Source organism: Aureococcus anophagefferens (assembly GCF_000186865.1).
Source record: "Aureococcus anophagefferens unplaced genomic scaffold AURANscaffold_41, whole genome shotgun sequence".
In the NCBI taxonomy this organism is placed as follows: domain Eukaryota; class Pelagophyceae; order Pelagomonadales; family Pelagomonadaceae; genus Aureococcus; species Aureococcus anophagefferens.
Genome location: NW_008705598.1, coordinates 295,501 through 310,044, shown reverse-complemented (window position 1 = coordinate 310,044; position 14,544 = coordinate 295,501). Strand labels below are relative to the sequence as shown.

At 71.7% G+C, this 14,544-nt stretch overlaps 8 protein-coding genes across 8 annotated transcripts in view; 3 read left to right on the top strand and 5 right to left on the bottom strand.

Moving 5' to 3' along the window:
• AURANDRAFT_72628 (hypothetical protein) overlaps positions 1–676 on the top strand; it is a gene marked incomplete at both ends in the record, with an annotated part of 9,949 nt that extends 9,273 nt beyond the window's left edge. Inside the window, one exon of the mRNA XM_009043049.1 lies at positions 209–676. Coding sequence (XP_009041297.1) covers positions 209–658 — 450 coding nt within the window. The remainder of the gene's footprint in view (positions 1–208) is intronic.
• Positions 677–906: 230 nt separating this feature from the next.
• Positions 907–1,892, bottom strand: LHC54 (hypothetical protein; the record flags this gene model as incomplete). Its single annotated transcript, XM_009043030.1, has 1 exon — positions 907–1,892. The coding sequence occupies one exon, from the start codon at positions 1,666–1,668 to the stop codon at positions 1,000–1,002; it is 669 nt and encodes a 222-aa protein (XP_009041278.1).
• A 207-nt stretch (positions 1,893–2,099) lies between these two features.
• Positions 2,100–2,735, bottom strand: LHC53 (hypothetical protein; the record flags this gene model as incomplete). The annotated part of the gene is made up of 1 exon (XM_009043029.1): positions 2,100–2,735. One exon carries the CDS (start codon positions 2,733–2,735, stop codon positions 2,100–2,102), a length of 636 nt encoding a protein of 211 aa, XP_009041277.1.
• Positions 2,736–3,107: 372 nt separating this feature from the next.
• AURANDRAFT_69975 (expressed protein) lies at positions 3,108–4,121 on the bottom strand (the record flags this gene model as incomplete). The annotated part of the gene is made up of 4 exons (XM_009043028.1): positions 3,108–3,652; positions 3,714–3,771; positions 3,835–3,953; positions 4,107–4,121. Coding segments are annotated over 3 exons (708 nt in total), but the record flags the coding sequence as incomplete, so codon positions are not given.
• A 2,508-nt stretch (positions 4,122–6,629) lies between these two features.
• On the bottom strand, positions 6,630–7,544 carry AURANDRAFT_67562 (hypothetical protein; the record flags this gene model as incomplete). Its single annotated transcript, XM_009043027.1, has 1 exon — positions 6,630–7,544. One exon carries the CDS (start codon positions 7,542–7,544, stop codon positions 6,630–6,632), a length of 915 nt encoding a protein of 304 aa, XP_009041275.1.
• Positions 7,545–8,711: 1,167 nt separating this feature from the next.
• Positions 8,712–9,611, top strand: AURANDRAFT_67561 (hypothetical protein; the record flags this gene model as incomplete). The annotated part of the gene is made up of 1 exon (XM_009043050.1): positions 8,712–9,611. The coding sequence occupies one exon, from the start codon at positions 8,712–8,714 to the stop codon at positions 9,609–9,611; it is 900 nt and encodes a 299-aa protein (XP_009041298.1).
• A 1,969-nt stretch (positions 9,612–11,580) lies between these two features.
• HYP3 (hypothetical protein) lies at positions 11,581–12,828 on the top strand (the record flags this gene model as incomplete). The annotated part of the gene is made up of 1 exon (XM_009043051.1): positions 11,581–12,828. The coding sequence occupies one exon, from the start codon at positions 11,581–11,583 to the stop codon at positions 12,826–12,828; it is 1,248 nt and encodes a 415-aa protein (XP_009041299.1).
• A 750-nt stretch (positions 12,829–13,578) lies between these two features.
• Positions 13,579–14,544, bottom strand: part of AURANDRAFT_67559 (hypothetical protein) — a gene marked incomplete at both ends in the record, with an annotated part of 5,110 nt that continues 4,144 nt past the window's right edge. Inside the window, 2 exons of the mRNA XM_009043026.1 lie at positions 13,579–14,394; positions 14,430–14,468. Coding sequence (XP_009041274.1) covers positions 13,579–14,394; positions 14,430–14,468 — 855 coding nt within the window. The remainder of the gene's footprint in view (positions 14,395–14,429; positions 14,469–14,544) is intronic.

Below are 14,544 nucleotides of genomic sequence, written 5' to 3'. Positions count from 1 at the left end.
GACGCGACGCGCTCCTCAGGGCAGCACAAGAGAGCGAAATTCCCAACTTCAAAGGCTCATATCTCGGCCGTTTTCCACTCGTTTCGGCTGATTTTTGGACGAGCGATCATCTCTCTGAACGGTCTCGAACCATCGACGTGTTTTCCGTAACGCGCGCGCGCGGGACACTCACGTTGAAGCGACGTTGAATCACCCTTGTGCTGCCCAGGCGCTCCTCGAGGCCGTCGCGGACGCGCGCGCGCGGCTCGCCGCGGCGCAGCGCGCCGGCCGCGAGCGCGAGGCGCTGCTCGGCATGGGCTACGCCGGCGCCAGCGGCGCCGCCGTCGACGACCTCGCGGCGCTGCGGCGCAAGCTCGGCCGCTGCCGCGCGGAGAAGCGCAAGGCCACGGCCCTCCTCATGCACGCGCTCGGCAAGGACCGCGTCGCCGCGGGCGCGGCGACGAACGACCCCAAGTGGCTCCGCAAGGTCGTCGCCGAGGCCGCCGCCGCGCGCGAGGCCGCCGCGGGCGAAAAGGCCCGCGCCGCCGCGGCCGCGCGGTCGCGGGCGAAGAAGAAGGCCGCGCCGGGCCTCGCGCTCACGGGCGGCCGCCTCGACGCCTACTACGCGACCATGGGCATCCCGCCCGACGCCTACGTCCACAAGACGAGCAGCTGGTAAGTAAGGTCCCGAAGTCTGTGCCGAGTTCCGCCCGGCGGTCCCGGGGGCGCGCGGCCCGGCGAGGTCCGGCGCCGCGCGCGCGCCGTCGAGCGCTCGGCGCTTCTCGACGGCGCGGCGTCCCTCGGGTGCGCGGCTCGACGAGCCGCGCGAGTGCGCGCGGAAGGCCTCGCGGATTCTCGACGTTCGTTGCGGCCGATGTTGACCTCGACCTTTGTAGAGGATTCAACTTTTCAAGTTCAGACTAATTTCAGTCGGACGCATTTACTTAGAACAGGGGGGGAGAGGTGGCCGCCGGAGGTTCTCCCTCGGCGGCGCCTCGGGGCGGGCGGGCGCGCGCGCGCCTAGAAGAGCGTGCTGCCCGTCTGGAGCTCCTGGACGATCATGCCCGCGGCCGCGAGCATCGCGAGGCGGCCGTGCTGGAGCTCCTTGGTCTGCATCTCCTTGAACTCCATGGCGTCCGCGGGGCAGAGGCCGAGGGGGTCGAAGTCGATGTCGCCGGGCGTGTAGCCGGAGCGGAGCTGGAAGTAGTTCTCGGGCACGGTCGGCTCCATCCAGCCGCGGAGCGCGCGGAACGTCTCCGGCACGGCGATGAAGAGGAGGATCACGGGCCAGAAGCCCGTGGGCACCTTCCAGAACTGGTTGATGGCGATGCCGTCGATGTTGCCGCCGAAGAGGGGCGTCGCGCCGGACTCGCCGACGAGGAAGCCCACGGACGCGAGCATGGCGACGCGGCCGTGCGTGAGCTCGGCCTCGCGGTAGCGCTTGAGCTCCGACTCGGACGCGTCCGCCGCGAAGTTCAGGGGGTCGAAGAACTCGACGGGCGCGAGGATGCCCGGGAGCTTCGTGACGTCGCTGAAGTCCGACGGGTCGTAGGACGTCGTGGCGACGTTGAGGGACGTGGACGCCTTGGCGGCCGTCGGCGCCACGAGGGCGGACGTCGAGGCGCACGTGGCGGCGAGGGCGAAGGCGAGGCGGGCCATGGTGGATTGCCTATGAGTTGTGACGGTCATGGGCGCGCGCGCGGGAGGGGCGGTGGCGGTGCGCGCGCGGTGCAACGGGCGTGCAATGGGCGCTTGCGTGGCGCGCGCGGGCCATGCGCCGAGTCGCGACGAGGACGCGCGCCGCCGCGCGCGCCACGTTGCGCACGCGGTGCCAGGGGCACCGGGAGGCGAGGGGGGCGGGTTGCGGGCGCATTGGCCGCAAAGTGCACGAGACGCGGCGGCGCGCGGTGGTGCGAGGCGGAGTGGGGGGGTGTTTTCACGGGCTGAGTCGACCAGGTGAGCTCATGAGGTGGCCCTTCAGCACGCGCTACTTCAACGTCTGTTCGCGGCGCCCGACGCGCCTCCCCACCAACGCCCGCGATCCGCGCAATCACGACCGCTCCCCGACGACGTGCTTCGGGCGGGACTATGTTACTGCGGAGGCGCCGGGCGGCGCGCGCTCAGAAGAGCGTGTTGCCCGTCTGGAGCTCCTGGACGATCATGCCCGCGGCCGCGAGCATCGCGAGGCGGCCGTGCTGGAGCTCCTTGGTCTGCATCTCCTTGAACTCCATGGCGTCCGCGGGGCAGAGGCCGAGGGGGTCGAAGTCGATGTCGCCGGGCGTGTAGCCGGAGCGGAGCTGGAAGTAGTTCTCGGGCACGGTCGGCTCCATCCAGCCGCGGAGCGCGCGGAACGTCTCCGGCACGGCGATGAAGAGGAGGATCACGGGCCAGAAGCCCGTGGGCACCTTCCAGAACTGGTTGATGGCGATGCCGTCGATGTTGCCGCCGAAGAGGGGCGTCGCGCCGGACTCGCCGACGAGGAAGCCGACGGACGCGAGCATGGCCACGCGGCCGTGCGTGAGCTCGGCCTCGCGGTAGCGTTTGAGCTCGCTCTCCGAGGCGTCCGCCGCGAAGTTCAGGGGGTCGAAGAACTCGACGGGCGCGAGAATCCCGGGCAAGGCCGTGACGTCGCTGAAGTCGGAGGGGTCGTAGGACGTCGCGACGTGCAGGGAGCTCGAGGCCTTGGCGGCGGTCGGCGCCACGAGGGCGGACGTCGAGGCGCACGTGGCGGCGAGGGCGAAGGCGAGGCGGGCCATGGTTGCGTGGGAGGCGGTGTGAGGTGTGTGTTTTGCTTTGGTCTGAGCTTGTCGGCCAACTCAGGAATGCGGCAGCCCGGCCGTGGCACTGCTCCCTTGTCAAGGAAAGTCAGCAGGTTGAAGCGCTGTCATGTTGTCCTTCAAGTGAATGAGATCTCGCATCCCTCGTCGCGCCGCTTGTTCTCGGCGTTTCCGTGGCCGAGGCGCGCCGCGATCGCTCGCCCGTCCTGCGCGTCGACTTCAAGAAGTTCGCCGCCGAGGCGGCTTTCGCAACTGCCGACGTGGAAGCCGCCGTCAGCCGGGCGACGCCGACCCGCCCGCTCACCGGCCGACGCCCCGTACCGTGGCGGCGCGCCGGCGCGCGCGTGCACTCGGGCGAGGCGCAGGTTACTTGGTACGAAGGGGAGGGGGCGGCCGCCGGATCCGATCCGGCGGCGCGGGCGCGCGGCGCCTAGAAGAGCGTGTTGCCCGTCTGGAGCTCCTGGACGATCATGCCCGCGGCCGCGAGCATCGCGAGGCGGCCGTGCTGGAGCTCCTTCGTCTGCATGATCTTGAACTCCTCCGGGTCCTCGGGGCAGAGGCCGAGGGGGTCGAAGTCGATGTCGCCGGGCGTGTAGCCCGCGCGGAGCACGAAGTAGTTCTCGGGGACCGTGGGCTCCATCCAGCCGCGGAGCGCGCGGAACGTCTCGGGCACCGCGATGAAGAGGAGGATCACGGGCCAGAAGCCCGTGGGCACCTTCCAGAACTGGTTGATGGCGATGCCGTCGATGTTGCCGCCGAAGAGGGGCGTCGCGCCGGACTCGCCGACGAGGAAGCCCACGGACGCGAGCATGGCCACGCGGCCGTGCGTGAGCTCGGCCTCGCGGTAGCGCTTGAGCTCGCTCTCCGTAGGCGTCCGCCGCGAGGTTCGCCGGGTCCTACGGAAAGCGCGCGGTCGGGGAATGGGAAGCTTGCCGCGGCGGGACGCGGCGTCGGCACGAAGAAGCCGACGGGGTCGAGGATGCCCGGGAGCGCCTGGACGTCGGAGAAGTCGGACCTGCGAGCGGCGCGGCGTCGGGCCGCGGCGCTGAGTCGGAGCTTTCGGGCGCCGGGCGCGCGCGGGTCGTAGTTGAGAGCCGTGGCCGACACGGTCTTCTTGGCCGTGGGCGCGACGAGGGCCGAGGTGGTGGCGGCGGTGGCGGCGAGGGCGAGGGCGAGGCGGGCCATGGTGTGTTGTGCCTGCGACGGCGCGCGGGTGACCGAAAGTTGCAACGCGACGCGCGCCGCGCGGCGAACGCAATGGCGCGCGGGGTAGCGAGCGTCGTGGGAGGCGAGGGGGGCGGGTTGCGGGCGCAACGGCGCGTGCAACTTGCACCGGACGCGGCGGCGCGCGGTGGGTGTGTTTTGCGAAGAGATGCGTTTTTGGTCCTTGTCAGCCGCTTGAACGCGCGCTGCGCGTGCTCACTTCCCTTCAACCGGTGCAACAATCGCCAATTTTTCTCTCAGCTCGAGCCGCGGCGACTTATCGGGGGGATCAAGCGAAGCGCCAGTCGCGCCGCGCACGGAGGGAAGGGTCGGCGAGCGAGGCGCGATGGAGTCGCGGCGGAGCGATGCGACCGCGCCGCGACGCCCGCGCGAGCCGAGCTCACAGCTCGAAGGACACGTCCCTCAGGTCCGCGTCGTCGGCGATGGTCGCCTCGTCGTCGTCCGGCGGCGGGGGCACCGGCGCGCCCGCCGGCGGCGCCGCGGCCGCGGCCGCGGCCGCGGCCGGTTCCGAGCTCGCGCGCGGCGCGACGACCGGCGCGGCCGCCGCGGCGAGCGCCGCGGGCATGAGCGCCAGGAGCTGGGCCTCGAAGGCGTCCTTGGGCGCGCGCTTGCCCGCGCCCGTTCCCAGCTTCAGGTACTTGCGCTTGCGCATGTTCGAGAACCAGTGCTGGACCTGCTTCAGCGAGAGCCGCGAGTCGCGCGCGAGGCTGTCCTTCGTCTCCGGCGACGGGTACCTGGCGCGGCGCGGGGCGCGCGTCGGCGGCGGCGGCAAAGCGGACCCGCACGGCGTGCGTCGGCGGCGGCGAAGCGGGCCCCCGCGCGCGCGTCGGCCCGAAGCCCCCCGAAGCCCCCCGACGCGGCGGGACGCGCGGCTTGTCCGCGTGCTCGAAGGTCCACTTCTCGAGGAGCGTCCAGTGGTCGGACGCGAGGGCCTCGGCGAGGCTCGTCGGCGCGGGCGGCGCCCGCTCCGGCTCGCGGCGCGGCGTCGGCTTCCGGTAGGCCGGCGGCGCGCGCCTGCGGGCGGCGCGCGTACCTCCGAAGAAAAAACGCGAAGACGGGCGGCGCCGCCCCCGCGCGGCACGTCGTAGGCCACGCGCACGCCCGCGCAGCCCCGGAGCGCGGCGACGAGCTCGTCGACGGGGAGCCCGCCGACGACGGCCGCGTCGTCGAAGTCGACGCCGCGCAGGGCCGCGGCCTTGAGGTCGCAGAGCAGCGTCGCGAGCCGGGGCGTCGCGACGTCGCTCACCGCCTGCGCCGGCGCGCGGGTCGAGCGCGCGGGGAGGACGCGGCCGCGCGCGCGGCGCGGCGCGGCGGGGCCGGCGCGCGCGCGCGCGCGGCGCGGCGCGCGCGGTCCGACGCCCCGGGGACGCCGCGCGCCACGACGCTGCGCACCTCGCCGGCGGGCGGGTCGCCGTCGACGACGAGCGCCGCCGCCGGCGGCGGCGGCAGCGCGTCGACGTCCGCGAGTGGATTCGCGAAGAGGTCGCGCGTGACCGCGTGGAGGCGCTCCTCCTCGGCGGCGAGGGCGCGGAGCGCGCCGGTCGTGGACTCCAGCTCCGCGCAGAGCACGGCCTCGGCGACCGCCGGGTCGCCCGGCGGCGGCGCCGCCGCGGGGGGCGGGGGCGCCCCGGCGGCGTCCGGCGCGGCGCGGGCGTCGCCGCCGACGACGGTGGCGACGGAGGCGGCGTCGTCGAAGTCGGCGTCCATGGGCAGCATGGGCAGCGGAACCGGCGGGTCGGCGGGCGCGGGGCGGCGCGCGGGCGAGGGGCGGCAGCCAAGGCTCGAGCCTCGGTCGGGCTTCGCGGGATGGGTCCGAGAGGGCACACGGAGGTTTTTAGTGAACTTATCAAGTTTCCGTAGATGAGTCGACGGTTGTATTTTCGCCGGTTCGTCCTTCGCAGCGCTGCCCCGTCTGGCACACGCGGTCCGCGATGTTCTCCCGCACGCAGAGCGCGTCGCTGCCGCGGCGCGCGCCCTTGGACCAGCGGACCTGGACGGCGCCGGAGAAGCAGCGGCGCCTCGCGCCCATGGACCACCAGCGCCCGACGCCGCAGGCGCTGCCCGAGCCCCGGCGGCGCAGCGGCGCGCTGGAGGCGCTGCCCGGCCGCGGCGCCGCGCGCGAGCCCGTGCCGCGCGACCGCGGCGGCGCGGCGGAGGCGCCCGGCCGCGGCGCCGGAGGCCGCGGCGGCATCGCCGCGCCCGCGAGCTTCCCGCGGCCCGAGCGCCGCGGCGTCTTCGAGCCCGCGAAGCTCGGCGGCGAGCCCGCGCGCCGCGGCGTCTTCGAGCCCGCGAAGCTCGGCGGCGAGCCCGCGCGCGCGCCGCGGCGCCGGTCGCGCGACCCGGCGCGCCGCCGGCGCCGCGGCGCGCCGCCGCCCGACCAGGAGAACGCGGCGCCGCCGGCGACCAAGCCGCCGCTCGTGCCGAGGCTCGAGCTGTCCAAGTGCCGCGGGCCGCGGCCCTCGATCGCGGCGGCGACGACGCCCTGGAACACGGCGGACGTCTCCGACATGTACGCGACGTCGAGCTCCATCCACGGCCCCGCGAAAGCTCCATTCGCGAAAGCGCGCGCGCCGCTCGCGCCGATCGCGGCCCCCGCGCGGCCCCGGCACGAGAACACGCGGCCCTGGTAGGCGCGCCTCGTACATACAATTACGCGCAGGGGTCGAGGAGCGCGTTGACGAGCATCGCGTTCCAGTCGCCCGTCGCCGGGTCGTCGTGGAGGCAGTCCCCGGGCCGCTGGCGGTCCGGCGCGCCGCGCCGCGGCCGCAGGCGCGTCAGGGGCGTGACGTCGTGGAAGCTGCCGAGGCCCGACGACTCCACGGCGCCGCGCGCGTCCGCGTCGAGGCGCGAGAAGTGGCGCCAGCCCCAGGCGACGTCGAAGACGACGGGCGTTTTGGTAAAGTTCCCCGGGTCGCAGCGGCCGTCGAGGACGCAGCCGACCGTCGCCTCCCAGGCCGCCGTCGTCGCAAAGTCGAGGCCCGCGTGGCAGAATGGGTTGCCCTCGGGCGTCGACCGGAAGAGCAGTTGTCGCCGGCCGTCGCGGAAGTCGCCGCCGCAGGCCGCGTCGAGGTCGGCTAAAGCGCGCTCGAGGGACGGCCGGTAGTTGCGCACGCGGGCCTCGTGGCGGCCCCAGTGCGCGCCGCTGTTGAGGAAGACGACGTCGCTGCCGCACGCGGCGCTCACCCAGCCCGAGTCGGCCTGGAGCATGTTCGCGCGAACCATGCGCACGCGCAGCGCCGAGTTGCCGCAGGGGACGTCGAAGCCGTCGTCGCGGGGGCCGAGGGGGATGTCCGTAGCGCTCCGGGCGAGCGCGTGGAGCTGGCTGACCGCGAGCGAATCGCCGATTATCGAGAGCGTGCCGTTGGCGCCGACGGCCGCGCAGAGCCGCGCCGCGGTGACGGGCGGGAAGGCGCAGGTGTCGCCGCCCCGCGGCGCCCAGGCGACGTCGGTGTCCGACAGGCGAACGTAGCGCATGGCCGCCTCCGACTCCCAGGCGCCGCAGCAGGGGCAGCAGACCCGGGCGTCGGCGGCCGCCAGGAGCAGCGCGGCGACGCGCGGCCACATCGGTCGTCGACGCTGCGGTCGGCCGTCGACGCTACGGTCGCGAAGCCGCCCGCGCGCTGCGGCGCTGCCCCTAGGTCGCGTCCATCGTCATCGTTAAAAAGGAAGTTGAACACTTCGATGAACCCAGCGTTGACGCGCGACACCCGAGGCTCCTCCAAAGCGACGTCGTCCACGCCGCCGCCCCGCCTCGATGCCCCCGACTCGCGGCACAAGACAAGGTTAGCAGGCGGCGGACATGACGACCTCGGACCGGTCGTCGCCGTCGTCGCATAGGGGCCGGCTCAGCTTCGCGGCGACGGCCTCCTGGTCGTCGCGGAGCTGCGGGTGCGCGAGGAGGACGGCGAGGTGCTGGTGGAGCCGCGGCGCCGAGGACGTCGTCTCGAAGAAGAAAAAAGCGAGCGGCCGCGACCGCGGCGCGAGCGCCGTCAGAGCGTCGTAGACCTCCTGCACCTTGTTCGCCTCCGACGCCTTGGCGTGGACGTAGAGCGCGTCGAGGAAGAAGCCCGGGTCGTCGAAGAGCGCGCCGACCGCCGGCGGCTCGGGCGCCGCGCGCGACCGGGAGAAGACGAGCACGCAGCGGTCGACGGCGCCCGGCGGCCGCGACCCGAAGACGGCATCACCCGCGAGGGTCTCGGCGAGCGCGGCGAGCGGGAAGGGCGCCTGGGGCGAGCCGCCCCGCCGCGGCGGCGCCGCCGCGAGCGACTCGAGCGCCGCGACGATGAGGCCCGCGCCGCCGCCGCTCCCGGGCGACAACAGCGGCTCCGCGCCGTCGTCGAGCGCCACGAGGGCCCAGCGCGTCCGCGGCGACAGGAGCGACTTCCGCGACACGTAGTTGCGCAGCGCCGACACGACGACGGCCGCGCGCGTCCCGCGCTCGGGCCGCCGCGCGTCCCAGGGGTCCGCCCAGTCCTCGCCGACGTCCAGCGCGATGGCGATGCGCTCGTAGGGCAGCGTCATGGCCGGAGGAAGCCGCGGGCCGCGGCGCACGAGCCGGCGCAGTGGCCGGGCGCAACTGCGGCGCACGCCGCAGCACTTGGCAGTGGGCTGTGGCGGAGCTCCGCGGAGCTTCACCAAGTGTTCAATTGCAGTGCTTCAGCAGCCTGGATTTGTTGTTGCTGTCCGTGCAAAAGCGCGTCGGACGTCGCGATCTCGTCGCACGCAGCCGCGATGGCGGTGTCGGCGCGCACCAAGGCCGCGGCGGCCCTGGCGCTGCTCGTCGTCGTCGTCCTCGTCGCGACGCGTCCGCGGGCGCCGGCCGCGCCGCAGTTCGAGTACAGCGCCCACGGCTTCCGCGTCAACGGCGGCCCGTCGCGCCCGCTGCTCGAGCCGAACGAGGCGGAGTACCAGATGAGCGAGGGCGGCCAGGACCGCGTGCTCTGGGAGGAGCTCTTCCGCAACGACTCGCAGGCGGACAGCGGCTTCTTCGTCGAGTTCGGCGCCCGGGGCGGCGTCTACGACAGCAACACGTACTTCTTCGAAAAGAAGCTGGGCTGGCGGGGCCTGCTGCTCGAGGCGAGCCCGACGGAGCAGAAGACCATCGGCGCGGACCGGCCCCTGAGCGCGGCCATCGACGGCGGCGTCTGCGAGAGCGACCAGAAGCTCGAGTTCGCGGCGGCCGAGAAGGGCTGGGGCGGCCGCCTCGACAGCTACGACAAGTCGCGCGCCAAGACCGCGGCCTTCCAGACGCTCATCGTGCCCTGCTTCACGCTGCGCACGCTCTTCGACCTCTTCCGCGTGCGCCACGTGTCCTACATGAGCGTGGACACGGAGGGCAGCGAGCTCCTCGCGCTCAAAGGGTTCCCGTGGGGCGAGGTGTCCGTCGACGTCGTCGGCGTCGAGGTCGTCACGGGCTCGCCGGACCGCCTCGCCAAGGAGGCGGAGCTGCTCGACTACCTCCGGTCCAAGGGCATGGTCGTCTTCATCGAGTACCAGTTCGCCAAGGACACGAAGGACGTCTTCTTCCGGCCCGCGGCGCCGTCGCGGCGCGCGGCGAACGACTACGCCCACTTCGAGAAGATGCGCGCGCTCTGCGTGCGCATGCAGCGCTGCCTCGGCCCCGCGCGCTAGGTGCGCGCCTTAGACCTGGCCGATGCGCTCGGCCCGGGCTAGGCCCGGGCGACCTCGTACTGCCAGTGGGACACGTCGCTGAGCTACGTCCCTTGGAGTTCACCATGGGCAACGTCGATGCGAAAGGGAAACTCATCCTCGCGTCGGCGCGGTCCATCGGGACCGTCTACGGCGCCTCCATCGGCAACGCCAAGGCCATGGGCGGCCGCGACTACCTACCGCCGGGCAGATTCGACTTCGCCGCGGCCGTCGACGATATGGATGCGCACCCGGGCCGCTCGGCTGGAGCAGTGCGCATCTTCCACACGTCCAACAGGAACGGCGCCACAAGAGAGATGATCATCCTCGTCTTCACGGGGTCAGAGAGCACGCGGCCCGCCGGGCGAGTAACGGAATAGTCGAGTCACTACTAGTAGCACCCGGGCCGCCTCGCGTGTGCGGGGGCAACAGCCTTCAAAGCCTACTTCATTGTCCCTCCTGGCGCGGGGGGAAATTGGGCGGGCCTGTGTCGGTGCGGTCTCGCCGGTGGTCTTATAATCAGTTACTATCTTATGACTGCGCTGCCGTAAGGTAGCACACTGAGCTTCCCCTCTCATCCACTGTGCCTGTCCTGCTACTACGGACTGTACCTTAACGTCAAGTTGATGTACGGGACTTAGTTTCTTTACACTAGCGCGTCGCCTAGAGCACTAGAGCATTAAAGGAGAGCATCGTGACGCACTCACTTAGCTCATCCGAGGACGCCGGTCCCCCCTCACAAAGGTTAATCTAGGACAGCTCGCGTCGGCGAAACGGCGCCACGGGGCGCGCGAGCATGCCCCCAAGCGCCAAAGCAACAGCAGCCATTGAAATTAAAAATAACATGAAGCCACGATGAAGGCCAACGGTTGTCAGCCGCGAGTTCAGCCGTCCTGCACAACGCTTCTGCTCGTGCATCGATGCAGCGATGCTAAGATTTGGCGCTGCGCTCGATCTGTGGACCGTGCCGCGCCTCGGGGCCCGCAGCGAATCGCTCGGGAAACGCCATCGGTCGAAGGCGACCAACTTAGCTCGCGTCGGGGCAGCCCATGGATGATGAGAACGGCCATTGACGGTGAACGGCGGTCGATGGGGGCCAACCTCGTACCAGGGGTCGAGCTGGCAGCGAGAGTGGGAGGTGACATCCCCTCGATTGTCCTTCTCGACTGGCCCGGCAAGGACTGCGCTGCCAGCTCGGAACATGCGTTCCGCGGTCAGCGCCGTGGCATTCGCGACGCTCGCGCCTCTCGGAGTCGATGAGGTGATCTCGATCAAATCGACTCGAGCCGGAAAGCTGCCGCGAACGCATCTGATCGCCCTCATGACGAACGATTCCCGACGCTCTGTGGCTCGAATTTGACTCAAAATCGGGTCAGGGGAAGCTGCCGCGCCTCGTCCCACCCCCTGAAGCGGTCCGTTTGCATCGCCTCACAATCGTCCGGATGTCGCGTCTTCGCATGTGCCTCGTCCATATGTTTGCGGACCTCAAAGCTGCTGGGATCGTTGCACATCGCTGCATATTCGCGGAGCGCGGGATGTCCAACCAGTTGACGAAGCATCGGCAGCTGACGAATGCGCTCGGATAGCTTCACGTTGTCGTCATGTTATTTTTAATTTCAATGGCCACCATTGCTCTGGCGTCCGTGATTTTTCTCGCCGGCCTGGGGCGCCGCGCGCCGCCGTCAGACACCTCAGAAATAAAAAGTTACGTCCGTCAGTACTCCCGGAATCCGAGATAACATACGGGGTACGTCCGAGCTACTTATATGCACTAGAGGACGTGGCTAACTAGCGCGACGTTCGCATCGGCGCCGCCACTGCACTTTCCCGTAACGTTGACATCAACATTCCTTATTACTCTAGTTTGGGGTAGCTCGCTCTAGTAGGTCTCGGACTCTCGGAACTGACGATCTGGCTGGGGTTGCTTCTCGATGGCGGAGCAATTTTGACGATGCCGACGCTCGGCAGCCAACTGCGTTTGCGCCTTGAAGCGCTCGCGCTGGACCGGCCGCGCGCGCGGCGCGCCGCCGCGCTCGCCGGCGTGTCCTACGTCGCCTGGCGCCTGCTCCCGCGCCTGCGGCGCCTCTACCGCGCCACGGTCGACTGGCGGGACCCCGTGCTGCCCCGGGACCTGCGGGCGCTCCGGGTCCCCCTCGCCGCCGCGGACGTCGAGGACGAGATCCGGGAAAAGCGCGCCGTCGTCGACGGCGCCGCGCGGGAGGTCGCCTGGGCGGCGCCCGGCCGGCGGACGCGGACGGCGCTCGCCGTCGTCTACGTGCACGGCTGGGGCGCCTGCCGCCAGGAGATCGCGCCGACGCCCCAGCTGCTGGCCAGGGCCCTGGGCGCGAACCTCTACTGCCACCGCCTCTCGGGCCACGGCCGGCGCCGGGCCGCCGCGCCGGCGACGGACCCGCCGAGCGGCGACATCCTCCTCGCGGAGGCGACGCCGCGGCGCCTCTTCCTCGACGCGCTCGAGGCCTTCCGCGTGGGCCTGGCGCTCGGGGACCGCGTCGTCGTCGTCGGCGTGTCCACGGGCGGCGGCCTCGCGACGTGGCTCGCCGCGCGCGTCGCCGACGAGCCCGAGGGCGACCGCCTCGCGGCGCTCGTGTTGGTGAGCCCCTGCTACGGCCTGGGCCACCCGCTCTACCCCTTCCTCAAGAAGCCCTTCACGTTCCTGCGCCTCGTGCCCTTCGGTCTAGCGCCGCCGCTCCGCGCGTGGCTCCTCGCCGCGCTCATGGGCCGGGAGAAGCGGTCGCCTGCGGTCTCGCCGGACCACGCGCGCTACAACGCGCTCGCGTACCCGCACCCGGCCCTGCTCCATTTGGTGGACGTGCTCTACGGCCTCGAGGGTCTGGACGTGTCGCGCGCGCGCGCGCCGACGTTCCTCGTCGCGAACCACGGCGACGCCGTCATCGACTTCGGCCGCGCGGCGCGCGTCTTCGAGGCGCTCGGCGCCGCGCTCCCGAGCGCGCCGCCCAAGGTCATGGTCGCCTGCCCGAGCGACGCGCACCCCCACGTCCTCGCGAGCCAGATGCTGTCGCCGAACACGGTCGACGGCGTCCTCGACGCGGCGATCCTCTTCGTCCGCGCGCACACGGGCCGCGACGCGGGCCTCCGGCGCAAGGCGGCGCCGAGCCGCCCGCCGTCCTTCGGCTCCGTGACGGGCCTCGACGCGCTCATGCGGCCGTTCCCCTTCTGAGGGGCCGCGCGCGCCCGTGCCCCCGAGAGAGAGGTACGCGCGCCTTAGTCGTCGTCGTCGTCGTCGAACTTGAAGTCCCACTTGCCCGCGGCCATGCGCCTGAGGCCCTTGTTCACGAGGCGCTTCACCTCGCCCGCCGTCGCGGACGCCGCGAGGGACGGGAACCGCCAGGAAAAGTCGCGGCGCACGCGCGCTTTGACCCCGGGCAGCTCCGCCTCGAAGAAGGCCGCGTCGGCCGTGCGGAGCGCGGCGGGGTCCGGCAGCGCGTCGCGCGGGTTCTCGCGCCGGAGCCCGAGGAGCGCGTGCGTCGTCATCGTCTTCATGAACTCGTAGCGCATCTGCGGGCTCAGGCCGTACTGCAGCTGGAAGAGGCTCAGGAGCTGGCGGTTCGCGCGCATGAGCACGTGCATGATCTTGGGCATGCGGCCCGTCGCGCCCCGCAGCTTCCGGAGCCCGCGCTCCGAGTCGCGGAGCGACCGGACGAGCTCCAGCGGGCTCGGGAAGCGGCCCGCGTCCCAGGCGTCGAAGGGCAACAGCGCGAGGAAGAGGGGCAGCACCTCGCCGTCGCCGAGGCAGGCCGGGTCGTCGCTGAGGCCCAGCTCGAACGCCGCCTCCGCGAGGAGGTTCGCGTCGCCTGTGTGGAAATCAAATATTCAAGCTGACTTCAATGTGCGCGTAATCGAACGGTTTGACACCAACACTTCCGCTGTGCTTCGAGAACTCGACGAGAGCAGTCGATCCGTCCAAAAATCAGCCGAATCGACTTCGATTTGACCGAGCTAGAGAGGTTTGAAGTTTTTGCTGGACAGGGTGTTCCACTGGTTGATTTCCACACAGCGCGTCGCGCAAACCCACGGCGGCCCAGGTCTTGCAGAACGTGAGGCGGAAGGCGTCGGGCACGTCCGTGTGGAAGCCGTGGTCGATGAGGACGACGTCGAACTTCTCCGGCGGGTACAGGGTCCCGTCGAAGAAGGCCACGAGCGACCGGTGTTCGCCGATTCCGAGCGACGCGACCGCCGCGGCGACGGCGGCCGCGCGGTGCCGGTCGAAGCGGCTCAGGACAGCGCCGCCGGCGACGGAGAGGGCCACCGTGCGCAGGAGCGGGTGCGGCGCGGCCCAGCACGCGGCCGCGACCGCCGCGACCGCCGCGGACGCCGCGGCGGCGACGACGACGAGCGACCCGTAGACGAAGGCGAGGAAGCCGCGCCGGAGCCACGCGCGGACGCCGGGCGAGGCGCCGGAGCCCCGCTCCGGCGCGGTGACGAGCACGTTGCCGCCGTGGAGGTCGTTGTGCGTGTAGCCGTGGACGAAGACGCACTCCGCGAAGATCTGCGACAGCTCCGAAACGGCCACCGTGAAGGGCACGCCGAGCGCCTCGACGGCGGCGCGGTCGCCGAGCGCCGCGGCGCGGGCCACAAAGTCCTGGACCATGACGCCCTCGCGCGTGAGCGCCCAGTGGACCCGGGGCAGGCGCACGCGCGCGACGGCGCTCCGCGCGGACCGGCCGCTCCGCTCTAAAATCGCCGCGAGCCGCTCCCGGTTGTGGCCCTCGATGCGGAAGTCGACCTCCTCCGGGCGAGCATGTCCTCGACGAGCGTCACGAAGGACTCCAGGCCGTGGTCCGGCTCGAGCGCGCGGACCTGCGTGGAAATCAACCACTGGTTTGGGGGGTCCCCACCAAACTTCAGAACTCTCTATCTCAATCAAATCGACGTC